Source organism: Triturus cristatus, chromosome 6 (genome assembly GCF_964204655.1).
Source record: "Triturus cristatus chromosome 6, aTriCri1.1, whole genome shotgun sequence".
NCBI lineage: Eukaryota > Metazoa > Chordata > Amphibia > Caudata > Salamandridae > Triturus > Triturus cristatus.
Window position 1 is genome coordinate 786,326,441 of NC_140589.1, and position 13,230 is coordinate 786,339,670.

The 13,230-nt window shown below is 47.5% G+C and overlaps 1 protein-coding gene across 6 annotated transcripts in view; it reads left to right on the forward strand.

Annotated features, from left to right (window-relative positions):
• The window catches only part of AK9 (adenylate kinase 9), a 1,219,082-nt gene that overhangs the window by 848,992 nt on the left and 356,860 nt on the right, over positions 1–13,230 (forward strand). For all 6 annotated transcript variants that reach the window (XM_085611347.1, XM_085611348.1, XM_085611351.1 and 3 more), the window contains one exon: positions 1,046–1,252. In XM_085611347.1, the coding sequence (XP_085467473.1) occupies positions 1,046–1,252 (207 nt within the window). The remainder of the gene's footprint in view (positions 1–1,045; positions 1,253–13,230) is intronic.

A 13,230-nucleotide genomic window follows, 5' to 3' on the forward strand; every position in this document is an offset into this window, starting at 1 on the left:
TATGACTGATGCATTCATCAATATGCCCAGACAACAGGCAGAGCTGTGTCACACTGGGTAGGCTGGAAAAAGCAAGCACTATCAGAGTTGATTCAGCCGATCTTGGTCTAAACTGTTGTCAAGTAAAAGCAAATTCGAAGTCAAGAATGCCAGCATACCATATATACCTAAATAGAATAGCCAGGGACATGTTGGGACTCTGCATTGAAAAAACATGACTGTGGCCATTTAGACTTTGGCAGGCACCTGCCTGGTCAGTGGAGGCCCTGGCCTTCACTCCGTGGAGGGGACTGTCTGCCATATCTAGAGATGCAACCCCCACACCCACTACTTGTCAGGAATCACTGCGCCATCAGCGTGAGGCAAATGCACTTTAGGCATAGCTGAATCCCGAGCAACAATTCCAAAGTTGGAGTTTGTTAAAAACAAACATATAATGGCCCTCACATGCAGGGAGATTTTGCCCTGCACTTGGGGGTCATTTTCTCTTTTTCCTGCCTGGGACTGCCATACTTCGTATGGCAAACCCAGACAGGGAAATTCAGAGTTGGTTTCCCATCCCAACCTTAGTCTGTCTTTTGTCTGTCTGCACCACATGAGAAACATCATGTGTTGAATAACTTCACTTGTGTTTCCTTTCCTTGCATGTATCCTCTGTATTTACCTCCCTGCCCTAGCAGACCTATAAGAGTGCCCAGCTATTAAATATATTCTACATTTATTGAATAAGCAGTTGGAATTTAGATAAAGGTTATGGTCCAAATGTTTCCATATTGTGCTAATTAATCCTTAATGTCATCTTACTTAGTCTTACTATTTTAAGTACTGAGCGACCATTTTATGTTTTTAATGATGAAGAAACTATTCCACATGCTGTAGGGATTTTGGGAAACTTGTTATAAATAATTGTAGGTACATAATTTTATTTTTTCCAAAATGAAAGCAGATTGTTGCACCTCATTCTATGCATGATCTGTCCAGACCATTGTAAATTATTGAATTTCTTACACAAATGACAATTTAATAACTGTAACATTTACTGTAGCCTAAAGATGATACAGAAGTTGATGAAGAGGTAGAAGAGGAAGAAGAGGAAGAAGATGACACAGAGGATATTCTTGCAGAGGAATTTCCAGAAGAAGAGGTAGAAGAAGAGGAGCCAGAAGAACAGGAGGAAGATGCAATTGAGCGCCTGAAATTAGAAATTGGAGAAAAGTTTGAAGCAGAAACAGCTGCCTTAGAATCTGTGAAGGTATTCTTAATTCATTTCTTCTTATTTAAGTATATTGCACAAACCAGAAATGCAGCATGTTCTCCCTGATAGTTACAATTATTGTGTGCTCTTTATTATTTTTAAGATACCTTATTACTTTTAAGATGCCACAGAGATACCTACAATAGAAATTCTAGCAAACCTGTGCAGTGGGTTACCCATACATCTGTCTGATTAGAATCCGATAGTTAGCAGCAGTTCAATTGCAAGGCTTTGTTGGTGATATAATTCAAAAAATAAGAAATTGCAGAGCATTGTGACTTATTCTTTATATCCAAATGTACTCAGTATAGAAACATTAAAGGAAAGGACTCCACCTACTTTCAGTCTTTGAGTGTGAGGGTGGTCTCTGCAGCGGAAAAAGAGCTATGATGATTCCTCTGCTGAAAAGCCCATATAACTCCACTCTACTCTCCAACTTCCACCATAACATTTTACTGCCTTTTCCACCTAATTTCACTCAAAGTATATCCAATGACCAACTTTCCCTTGTTTGCTAAACCACAGAGACACTGTATGCATCTCAAGCTGGTATCAGACCAAAGCATGGCATTGAGGCCTCCCTCACTTCAGTTCTTGATGACCTCCAGCCTACTTTGGATGGAGGTGGAATGGTAACTCTCATGCTACTGCATCTATCTGCAACATTAGACCTAATCTCCACTCCACCATAATTTAGTGCCTCCATAGGATTCAAGTGACGGATCGTCTGCTTGATTTGCTTTGTCCTTTTCTGCCTGACAGTGCTGATGCTGTTCCACTTCCCCTTTCCCATCTTCTTTTGTGATGCTTCTCTGCAGTGTTCCAATTGGTTCAGATCTTAGCCTCCTTTGGCGCACTGATCCCTTCTCATTGCTTCGTCTTTTTCTCTCAGCTGAATAACATACACATTGCCCATCTACATGGATGATGACATTTTCACCAGAGAGAAGAGCTTCAAACACTATCTCTGCAATTGCCTTGTGACTGCATTCCAGTTTTCTGGGCTTTATTTTTGATTCTTGCTTCTCATACAAAACTGAAGTGAATATAGTTGCATCCAACTTAGGAAAAGTATACCTCCTCTCCTATCTTCTTTTAAAAAATGTCAGTCAGGTCACTATCCCCATACACTTAAATTATTGTAATGATTCTAGGCTGGTTTACCCTAAATGCCTTCTGTATAGATAGCAGGTGGTGAAAAATGCTGTGGCCTAAGTTATCGGCAGGATCATGAGGGACAGTCAAGTGTACCACCTTTAAGTGCCTTTGCTTCTGTCACTTGACCATCAATAGCATTGGTCCTGAGTTAATACCTCACAGTTTCTCTGACTATCAACCGACGCAAACCCTATGCTCCTCCATTGGACTTCTGCCTAAAAGACAGGACACTCTCTGTCCTTACAGCTAGCACATACAAGGTATTTCCTCCTACACTGAAGGCTATTGAAGATCAGCTTCTTTTCTGAAAATAACATAAAACATGGCTATTATCGACCACCCCGGACTAATTAATTTCTGTGTCTTTTCTCATTAACTGTTTTCTTCAAGTCATTTTATTTTTCACTTTCTTCTCATTTTTTTTGGAGCCAGCATCAGGACACCCAGCCACAAGGTAGCAGGAGCACATTATAAATCTATGTCTTCCTTGCTATCTCTACTTATTCTGCCCATGTACAAAGGATGTGAAAGTTGATCAGGTTAACCAATTCCTTCCTGCAGATTCCATTAAATTATGAAAACCATGGAACTATGGCAAGGCTGAGTGATGTCTCATGAATGAGGAGAACAAGTTGTACCATACTCTTCAGATACTTACATTTAAGTTGTTTTGGTACTCGCCCTGGAGAGACACAGAAGCAGTGTTTAATGCATTGCCTTTCCTGAAGGTTCTTTATCATGAAAGCTTCCCAGGCCTTGGACTGGATTCAGAGGATTCTCAGCAGGTTTCCATTACGAGCACCAGTTGGTGGTGCTGCCTCAGTGCCAGTCACAAATCCACCTTACATTTTTGGGAAGTCAGTTCCTTTTTCTGTGCCTCACGGACACAGAGTGCTGAGTCTGTGATTTTTGCATTTCCCTGCCTATACCAACACCTTCAGGCTTCCAGCCTTTCTCAAATTGTCACAAACAGATTTCCAGCACAGACCTATATTATTGGTGCTTGTGGTGATGGGAATCAAGCACAACATGGCAGTGTGACCTTTGTGCCCTCATCTACCCAAGGCAATCTTCAGGAAGTGAATACATTTTTCATGTCCTCACATATAAGGTATTTGACTTCTAAATCAAAGTCAAAATCACAATCCTCTCTCAGGAGTTGGTCTCCAGGTTCATCTCACTGGAAGCGGCATCATCACTACAAAAAGCACTAGTGCTCTTACTTATCTTCACTAGGTAACAGCAAGAGGCATAGGAAGAGATCCACAGAGGAGCTTTGAGGTACATCTTCAGCCAAGCTAGTGCCAATCCTAGATAATCATAGGCCTCTGCATGTATGTTTTCCTTTCCCCTGGTGCTTCAATTGAGAAGATGAAAACTATTCATCGTGCCATTTTTGTCATTTTTAACCTGAAAGGTAGAACCTCTGCCACCACTCCATCCTCCCCCCTTCATAGTCCCTATTGTCCATCCAGCTTTCTCAGTTCTGGTGAGAGCCCTGAATATCGAAGATGAAATATCGAGGTATTAGAATATTGAGGACAAAATATTGAATCCAAAATATTGAAAGGGAAGTATAGATTTTGTATACCTAACTCCACGTATATGTATCATAATGATAAATATATATCTCGTTATCTGGTAGAGACAATACCTAGCTGCTGATTCCTAATAGACTCACACATGCCTCCCCGCTCTGCGGACATATTTATAGGGCTAGAGTTGCTCCCTTTTCAGGGCCCTAGTTTGGACACATACTAGTCAGATCACTTCATGGCTCTGCGCTTCTGGCATGGAAAGCCTGAAAAGTAACTGACGCCCGTGTGCCGTTGTGGCACCTATATAGGTGAACACGATGTCACATCCCGTGCCAGTGCCGCCACGTGAAATCGAATGGAGCCACCCGACTGCGCACAGGGGTACTGCTCATGCAAAAGTTTCCGGATCCAGTCTGATACCTAGGAAATTGTAAGGTAAAACTTGTGGTACAAAGGAACAAAGTAAATACTACAATGTAGTCACAAATTCCTTATGTACTCATTTTAGAAGTCACATCCTATTAAACACCCATTAATTTAAGAGAAAAGGCAATTAACATATATTCAGGGTTCTAAAGTTCAAAAGGGGAACATTTCCTGTGCTTAAAACAATCCACAGAGTTCAAGGTTTACATTTCATTGAGTTACACTACAAAGTGATATCTGTAAAACAAACCATAAATCAATCATTAGGCATAGCAATACCCTAGAAAAAGTCGATTATATGTGGACTCATTTTACTATATTTTGGCTGTTATTTTGTAATATGTGGATCTCCAAGGAGTTCCAAAATCATATTTAAATAAAATTGAAATTGAAATTGTAAGCATAGCAATACCCAGTGCAACTTTCTTTGTAGCGTAGGCAGTCTAGATGTGTCAATAATTTACGTTTTTGAATGGCCTTCTTCATCTAAACAAGAACTGTACAGCATATTTGGGGGTTAGACAGGTTTCTTAAAATATTGAAGGCCTCCTGTTGAGAAATAAAACCCTGCATCAAAAAAAGGGGAAGTAATGTGCAAGATCTAATATCTTTGTAGAATTTACAAAATAACGTAGAGTGAATTGTCTTTTGTCTGCCCTTTCTATCACATGGGCACCTTGGGAGATTGAAAGGCCACAAATCTGATTCGGGGAATGCCACTAGATGTTGGAGCAGCTCTAAACATAATCTAGTTAGCAAGAACCTTTCCTGAATATTGGTCATGTTTACCAATTATCCTTGGATACCCTGTGGGGATGAACCCTTACAATATCTGACCACAGTGGGCTTAAATCTTTCCTTACACTTTCCCATGGACTCTCTTTCCCCATAAAAATAGATCTGCTTTCCTTTGTGCTAAACTTTGAAATACTGTGTTGGTCTAAAATGGTTAGGCTTTCCCCCTCCACGCACTCAATCCCAGTCATGTGGAAGGTCCCAGGGCCGCTCACAGAGCCGCTCCTGACGATTGTTGTCTTGATCCACGTCTTCAGGTGGGTCCCTCAAAAGAAAGAAGTCGAAGCAGTCTTGACTTCCCATGCCGTCCAAGTCTTTAGACCTGGCATGGGAGTGTCGGCACTCCAGGCCTCGCTCTGTGGTGAAGCCTGTGCCAGGCTCCGCCCTGCACCTCCCCAACTTTCCCGGAGCTGGAGTTAACCCTGCCCAACTTAAGGGATTTTTTGAGGCCATGCACCGCATATTTGGGCGGCCTGCCCCTCTGGAGACCCTTCGGGCCTCATGCAATAGAGAGAGGTCCCTACAGGTTCTCTTAAGGCAGGTTCGCCCTCCACACCAATTGGACTTCTTGAATCTCGTACTGTTTCCAGAGCGGTGCAACCCACGAGCCTGCAACCTTCCTTGACATTCACTCCAGTGCTATCATTCCTGACGCCGCCAGCGCCCCATGATGGCACAGGTCCCTCCGTCATACCCAACTCTGACATGGAGCCGAGTGGGCGTCATCCGACTCCATGGCCGACTGGTAACATGCCCTTCGAATCAGAGCCAGTGCCTTTTAGCTTTGACAGGCCTGGAGACCGTGACGTCTGGGAGAGGTCTGAAGACACTTATGGTTACCACTTTCCGCTTGATGTACCAGAGGACAACTTTTACTAGGAACTGGTGTATGCCTTTGGTTTGGGCACTTCACTAGATACTGACCTGGTCTCTCCCCCTGCTATGACTATGTAGAAGGGTGCCTCATTTGCATTGGTGGTGCAAAGGGCAGCTGAGGTCTTGGACCTTCAGTTGCCCACAGTGGCAGTCTTGACAGAGGTGCATTAGCTGTGAGTTTCCCCCTCTGAATCATTAATCCCATTTAATGAAGCCCTTATGGATGTCCTTCTTGTGGCCTGGTCCAAACCCTGCACGGGGGCTCCTGTGCACAGGAGAATTGCCACCTGATATTTACCTGCTCCTGGGGGGCCCAGTTTCCTCACCCAGCACACCACCTCAGAGAGCTTGGTCGTCCAAGACTCCACTTCCAGGATCAGTCCCGGGGCATTCCCTACCACTCCACTGGATAGTGAATCCAAAAAGCTGGATACCTGTGGTAAGAAGATTTTCTCTTCCGCCAACTTAGCACTGTGGTCGGTGAACACTGTGTGCTTTTTGAGCTGATACACCCCCACTGTGTGGGATTCGGTTGCGCAAGTGCTGCCTATGGTTTCAGAAAAGGCCTGCGCCATACTCTCCCAACCTATTGCTGTTGGTCCAAGATACAGCAAAGTTCACCATCAGATGTGGACTTAACATGGCTGACTGACTGGCCAGAGCGATTTCATCGTTGGTGGCACTTTGATGCCAAGAAGGGCTGAGAACCACTGACTTATCAGGGGATATCCAAGTTTTCACTCATGGACAAGGGACAAGGCTCTTGCATGGCTGTCACATCTATGGTGAGAAGGCATACTCAGTGCTGGAGCTCTTTAAAGGCAGAAGAGCTATGGCCAGGACCTTGGGCCTATCTATGACCCAAGGCCAATACCAACCTGCCTTTCTCCCCTTCCTTGGCTATGGTAGGGATACCAAAAGCACCCCTTCCCGCCCAGCCACCAAGGCCAACAGGCTTCCCAGCCTTTTCTTGGCTGCAGATGCTGTTCCCACAAACCACGTGGGACCAACAGCCAGTGATCAGGTCAGTCAACCACCCCCTGGCAGCTGCAGCCTCCAAATCCCCTTAGTTTGCCCTTAGACTAGGACGAGTACCCAGTGGGAGGCAGGATCCACCATCACCTGCCCCACTGGCAGTCCATAACATTGGACTAGTGGGTTTTGCAAATTATCCAGAGGGGCTTCTCCATCACCTTTCTGGAACCCCCACAAGCCACCCACTTATACTGGCTGACAGAGGACCATCTCTCCTTACCCCGTCAGGAAGTGTTGGCCCTATTGGCCAAAGGGGCAATAGAGAGGGTGCCAGCATCAGAAGTAGGTCATGGTTTCTATTCCTGCTACTGTCCAGAAAGGACAGAGGCCTCCGTCCTATCAGAGACATGCACCGTCTCAACTTCTTCCTGAAAGAGGAGAAGTTCAAGATGCTCACCTTAGCTCAGGTCCTGTTTACCCTGGACCCTGAAGACTGGATGGTAGTGTTGGACTTGCAGGACGCATATTTCCACATCCTCGTCCAGCCCGCCCACAGGCACTACTTGCGGTTCATGGTGGGCCAAGAGCACTTTCAATTTGCTGTGTTTCCCTTTGGCCTCACCAGCACCTCTCAGGTGTTCGCCAAGGTGATGGCAATGGTTGAAGCACATCTGCAGAGGTCAGGGGTTTCAGTCTCCCCCTACCTTGACAATTAGCTGTTGAAGCTCGGCTCACCCCAGGTTGTTGTGTCCCTTCTCCAGACTGTGGTGGACTTCCTACATTCTCTGGGTTTCACTGTCAATGTGCTGAAGTCACACCTGACTCCCTCTCAGGTGCTCCCTTTCATTGGGGCTGTTCTGAACACAGTGAAGTTTTGGGCGTATCCTGGGTGCATCCTCCTGAACGGCCAGTCCAGGATATGCAGGCTATGATACAGATGTTTCAGCCTCTAGCCTGGGTTTTGTTTTTTGGGCCTCATGGCCTCCCGCATCCATCTTGTGGCACATGTCTATTAGCATATGAGGGCTTTGCAGTGGGACCTGAAGTTTCAGTGGGCACAGCAACTAGGGAATCTCTCCAACCTGGTCCAGATCTCAGAGGGAACTGCAAAAGACCTGCAGTAGTGGCTGAACAGCTGCCATTGGGTCAGCGGCAGTACTCTCACCTTTCCCCAATAAGAGCTGATGGTAGTTACAGATGCATCACTCCTGGGCTAGGGTGCCCATATGGGAGAGGTGGAGAGAGCTGTGGTCTCTGGTGGTGTCTCGGCTTCACATCAACCTGTTGGAGCTCCAGGTGATTCGTGAGGCATTAAAAGCCTTTCTTCCTTCAAGCAAGGAAAGGCTGGTGCACTGAAAACACCACTGCCATGTGATAATGGAACAAACAGGGTGGGCAGAGTGGGGTTGTGGACCCTTTCTGAAGTGTAACAGTGCCTCTGCACATAACTGTAACATTAGGTCATCTCCTTGTAAGCTCCAGATTGGGCAAGGAGAGTCGGGTGGCCTGAGCTCCTGAGCATGAGCATTGGTCCTCCATTCAGGCTGCCCATTCATGAGTATCTTCTGTCACAGCAACAGGGCAGGGTTCTGCAGCAAAATTTGTGTATACTCTGCCTTTATGCTTGGAGATAGAGCGGCTGCAGTTGACAGCTTTCAACATTCCTCCTTGTCTATGATATTATGTTGTAGGGGTGTGCCGAGCTCGCAAAGTTGTAATTCACAAAATTCTCTGAATCACATAAAAACTCTTTGTAATTCTGCGGAGTTCCACTTCACCCACCATGATATCCAGTTTCTGGCATGTGAGTTTTTTGTCATCAAATAAAATGTTGTGGGCCCCACTATGTAAAGCAGTGATTAGCGGGTGTGAAATCAGTGCCACTCAAACACACTGGGACATGCTGCTATAAACAAAAAAACATGCAGGTTAGTGGTTGCCTTTGACAGGGGAAGACCTGCGAAGCCGTCTTTAAAGGAAGTGTGACCCCGCTCCACTGAGGGTACACGTGTGACAGTCCCAAACCTCAAGACCTCAAAACCCAGACTGTACAAACCTTTGTGTGGCTGTTAGGGACAGGCTTAAGATCTGCAAGCCTATTCGTTGCAGTCAGCCAAGAGTACAGTACAGTGTAGAACCCAGAAAAGCCCACCTCAAGGAGGAATGGGGGCTTGGCGGTGCAGGAATCACCCGAGTCTACTCTTACCCTCCTTATATAATAAAGTGGACCCGGAAACCTTTGTCTGCGGAGAGAACCACCTTTATTACAATAGCCCGGGCTATGGAACAGAGTCCCAAGCTAGTCAGAGACAAAACCCAGGAGGCTGCTGCTTTACTCCACAGCGAACAAGCCTTATATACATTTTTACTCCACTCTTTTGGCATTCAGTCCATTGTTCAATCAGGGCGGTGTTGGCAGTTGATAACCTGATCAAGGCAATGTTTGTAGTTGATGACCTGATCAAGACGGTGTTTGTAGTTGATGACCTGATCAAGGCAATGTTTGTAGTTGATGACCTGATTAAGGCGGTGTTTGTAGTTGATGACCTGATCAATGCTCGGCATTCAGACCATTGTTCAATCAGCTTGATCAAGGCTCGGCATTCAGATCATTGTTCAATCAGCTTGATCAAGGCTCGGTCAGTCAGACCATTGTCCAGATAACCTGATCAAGGTGTCAAGGATGTTTACCAAGCAGGAAGCAGGAGATGAAAAACAAGCTTGTTTACACAGGGCGTAGGTGTCTCATGGCTTTCTGTTGATGAATTGGCTAACTGTAAAGAACAGGAGGACTTGGGTATGCGATAGTTTTGAGCGTCAGCAGAAATGGAGGCTGTAGGCAGGGTTTTGTCATGAGACGGCAAGGAAATGGAAGAATGTAAGGAAATTAATAGAACCTAGTAAAAACTCATTTTCTTCAACAGTATGCACATCCTGAAACATATGGCACCGAGAGCAGCAATAAAAATGCACTCCAGTACTTGTGTTTTATATGCCCAATACTCTCCACTGCCTGTGCACTGTAGCGAAGGGGCTGCCCCCAGTACTTGTTTTCTGCGTCAGTCAGAGGGTTACAAGTAACAGCATGGGATTATTAATAAAAGTATGAAAATATGTGACTCTCCGTTTTGTTTAGCATGAGGCTGGTTAATGGAGGTGCTGGTAATGAATAAACGGGCTCTGCTTCCTTGTGAAATAACAGAAGGTTCGAGGCATGTGGGCTGCTGAATTCATATCTGTGCATAGATCGCCGCCTAGTGTTGGGTCCGGATGTTTGCACGTTGTTGTCCTGGAAGAGTCTTCGAAGTATCCTTGGATAGGTGACTCCTCCCCTGGACTACAGTGCGCATGGGCATCCTCTCCATCCTCAGATTGTTTTTTTCCGCCATTGGGTTCGGATGTGCTATCTTAGCTCAAGTTAGGAAAATATTTGGTCGAGGCCAAAAGGCCTTTAGTTCGCGTCGGTACTGTTTATCGATCGGGTTTCGATAGCATTTTGTTAGTTTACTAACTTTCAGCACCGACTTCTTTCGCATTTACCTGTCCATCGACTACTTCGACGATGGAATCCAGGACGCCATTCAAAAGGTGTCCGGTATGCAATGCGAAGTACCCACACATCGACGTCCATCCGGTGTGCAACAAATGCCTTTCGCCGGACCACGACGAATCGACATGCATGGCCTGTGCCCGGTTCCGTTCCAAGAAGACTCTAAGGAACCGAAGAGCGGCGAGACTCGAGGCGCGGCACGCGGCACCGGCCCCAACAGACATCTTCGACGAGGCCGACGTCGAAGAATTAGAAGTCATACCCTCCAGTCCCGTTTCCGAACACGACCCCGGATCGGACGAGGGCGACGAGTCACTCTTCCACAGAGGTGAAGACGACACCGAGGTAGGAGACGACGAGGAGGCCTTAGGGGCCGAAGAGAGTAGCTCCAATGATGAACAAGGCCTACCTGTTCAAACCGAAGAAACATCAGCGCCACAGCCTTTGGCTCCGGTCGAGGGATCGCCTTCGGGCCTTACCCGAGACCCATCCCGTAGTTCTTCGGCCCCGCCCTCGGGCCCGGCCTCGGACGTTCAGCGGCAGCCATTGCTGCATAAGCCAGCTGGTTTCCCTACCACAAAACCGAAACCGAAAGCTGCTCCGGTTCATACGAAACCGAAACTGAAAGTGGCGCTGGTCGGATCGAGGCCTTCCACGCCTTCGACGCCAGCGCAACGCGTCGGCACCGACCGCACCAAGAGGGACTTCGGTGCCGAACTGGAATCGGGCGACATCGGAGTCAACAAACGGAAAAAGGCCATCGGCACCGAGAAACCTACTCGGCTACTGACGCCAACGACACCGAGGGCAATACCGCCTGCTTTGCCTCGCGTCGCTCCCTCGACGACGCCGATGCCTCACGCATCGAGGACGTCGACGGTGATCTCCACACCTCGACTCGAGGACCCGCCGGCACCGAAAAAATCCACGCCCGGCTCTACGAACCTGCCCGGTGCCAAAGCCTCAAAGACGCCCCAAGTGCGGCCTGCTGCGACGCAAAGCAACAAAACCACGGCGGCCCTCAAAGACCCGTCGGGTTCCGGCCCGATCGGAGCTCCAGCAACCTCTACGGGGCCAGCCAACATTACCTTCGGCTTGCCTCCGTCAACAATCCCGAAGATGTTCCAACTCAGGACACGGGTTACCCAGACTCCGGTTCCACCGGACGAGACGTCTCCGTCACGGGTCATCGACGCCGACACTGGCAGGATGATTCTCCACGACCGAAGAATAACTTCGGAACCGCCATTGGACCCTTTCAGGATCCCACTAAAAAGGAAGCTGCCTGTGGAATCAGAACCTCTCCTTTATGAACCGTTCCATTCCTCCTACCAGGATCCACACCGGTTCTCCCCCACACGCTCCGACACGGATGCATTGGAGGACTACATGGATGACCAAGCACCCTACCATGTAGACACAGACCCTGATGACCAGCAGGACCCTGATCAAACTTGGGGCGACCCTGCAGACCCCAGTGCACCTCTCGATACACAGGACCCACAACTCTATGGGGCAAAAACATCTCCCACGGAGGATACTGCGGCGTTCAACGCTCTAATTGAACGTGCTGCAAATAACCATGGGGTACAGCTTCACTCAGATACCATCGAGGATGACTTTCTAATGGACACTTTTGCATCCTCAGAAAGACATGTAAAAACTCTGCCAATGCTGAAGGGGGTCCTCAAACCAGCTAAGGACATTTTCAAGGAACCCACCAGGGCACGAGTGATAAACCCCAGGATTGATAAAAAATACAGATCAGCACCTGGGGATCCTACTTACATCAAAGGACAATTACCACTCGACTCCATCGTCGTAGCGAATGCTCGCAAGAGGGCACACTCGCAAACAACAGGTGACGCTCCTCCCCCGGACAAAGAGTCCAAGGTGCTAGAGACCTCCGGCAAGCGAGTTGCCGCCCAGGCTGCCAACATATGGCGCATAGCCAACACTCAAGCGCTCCTCGCTCGCTACGATAGAGCGCACTATGACACATTGGAGCAACTACTCCAACATCTCCCTGACCAGTTCAAAGAAGGTGCAGAAATTCTTATCAGAGAGGGACAGCTACTCACAAATGCTTCCATCAAATGTGCACTAGATGCTGCAGACACGGCTGCCAGGGCCATAAACACAAGCGTCATGCTGCGACGACATGCCTGGCTACGAATCTCAGGATTCAAGCCTGAGGTACAAAACAACATACTGAACCAGCCCGTCAACCCCGACTATTTATTCGGCCCAGAGGTTGACACCACCCTCGAAAAGATAAAAAAGGACACGGACACTGCAAAGTCCATGGGCGCCCTCCAAACTCAGTCCTTTCGGAGTGGCTCCTTTCGTCGCCCCGGAAACAAGGGGGCAGGTAGAGGACAGGGGTCACAACAAACGTATAACAAAGGCAATACACAAACCACCTACGATAAAAACACCCGAGGTGGATATCGTGGCTCCAGTACAAAGGGCAGAGGACGTGGCTACGGCAACACCAGGTCCTCCCCCAAGAACAAGCAGTGACGCCCTCTCCCTTCCCCCCGACCACCTAACACCTGTCGGGGGAAGACTACAAAGGTTCCTGTCCACGTGGAACTCCATCACCACGGACAGGTGGGTCAAAGATATTGTAAAATACGGTTACTGTCTGGAGTTAA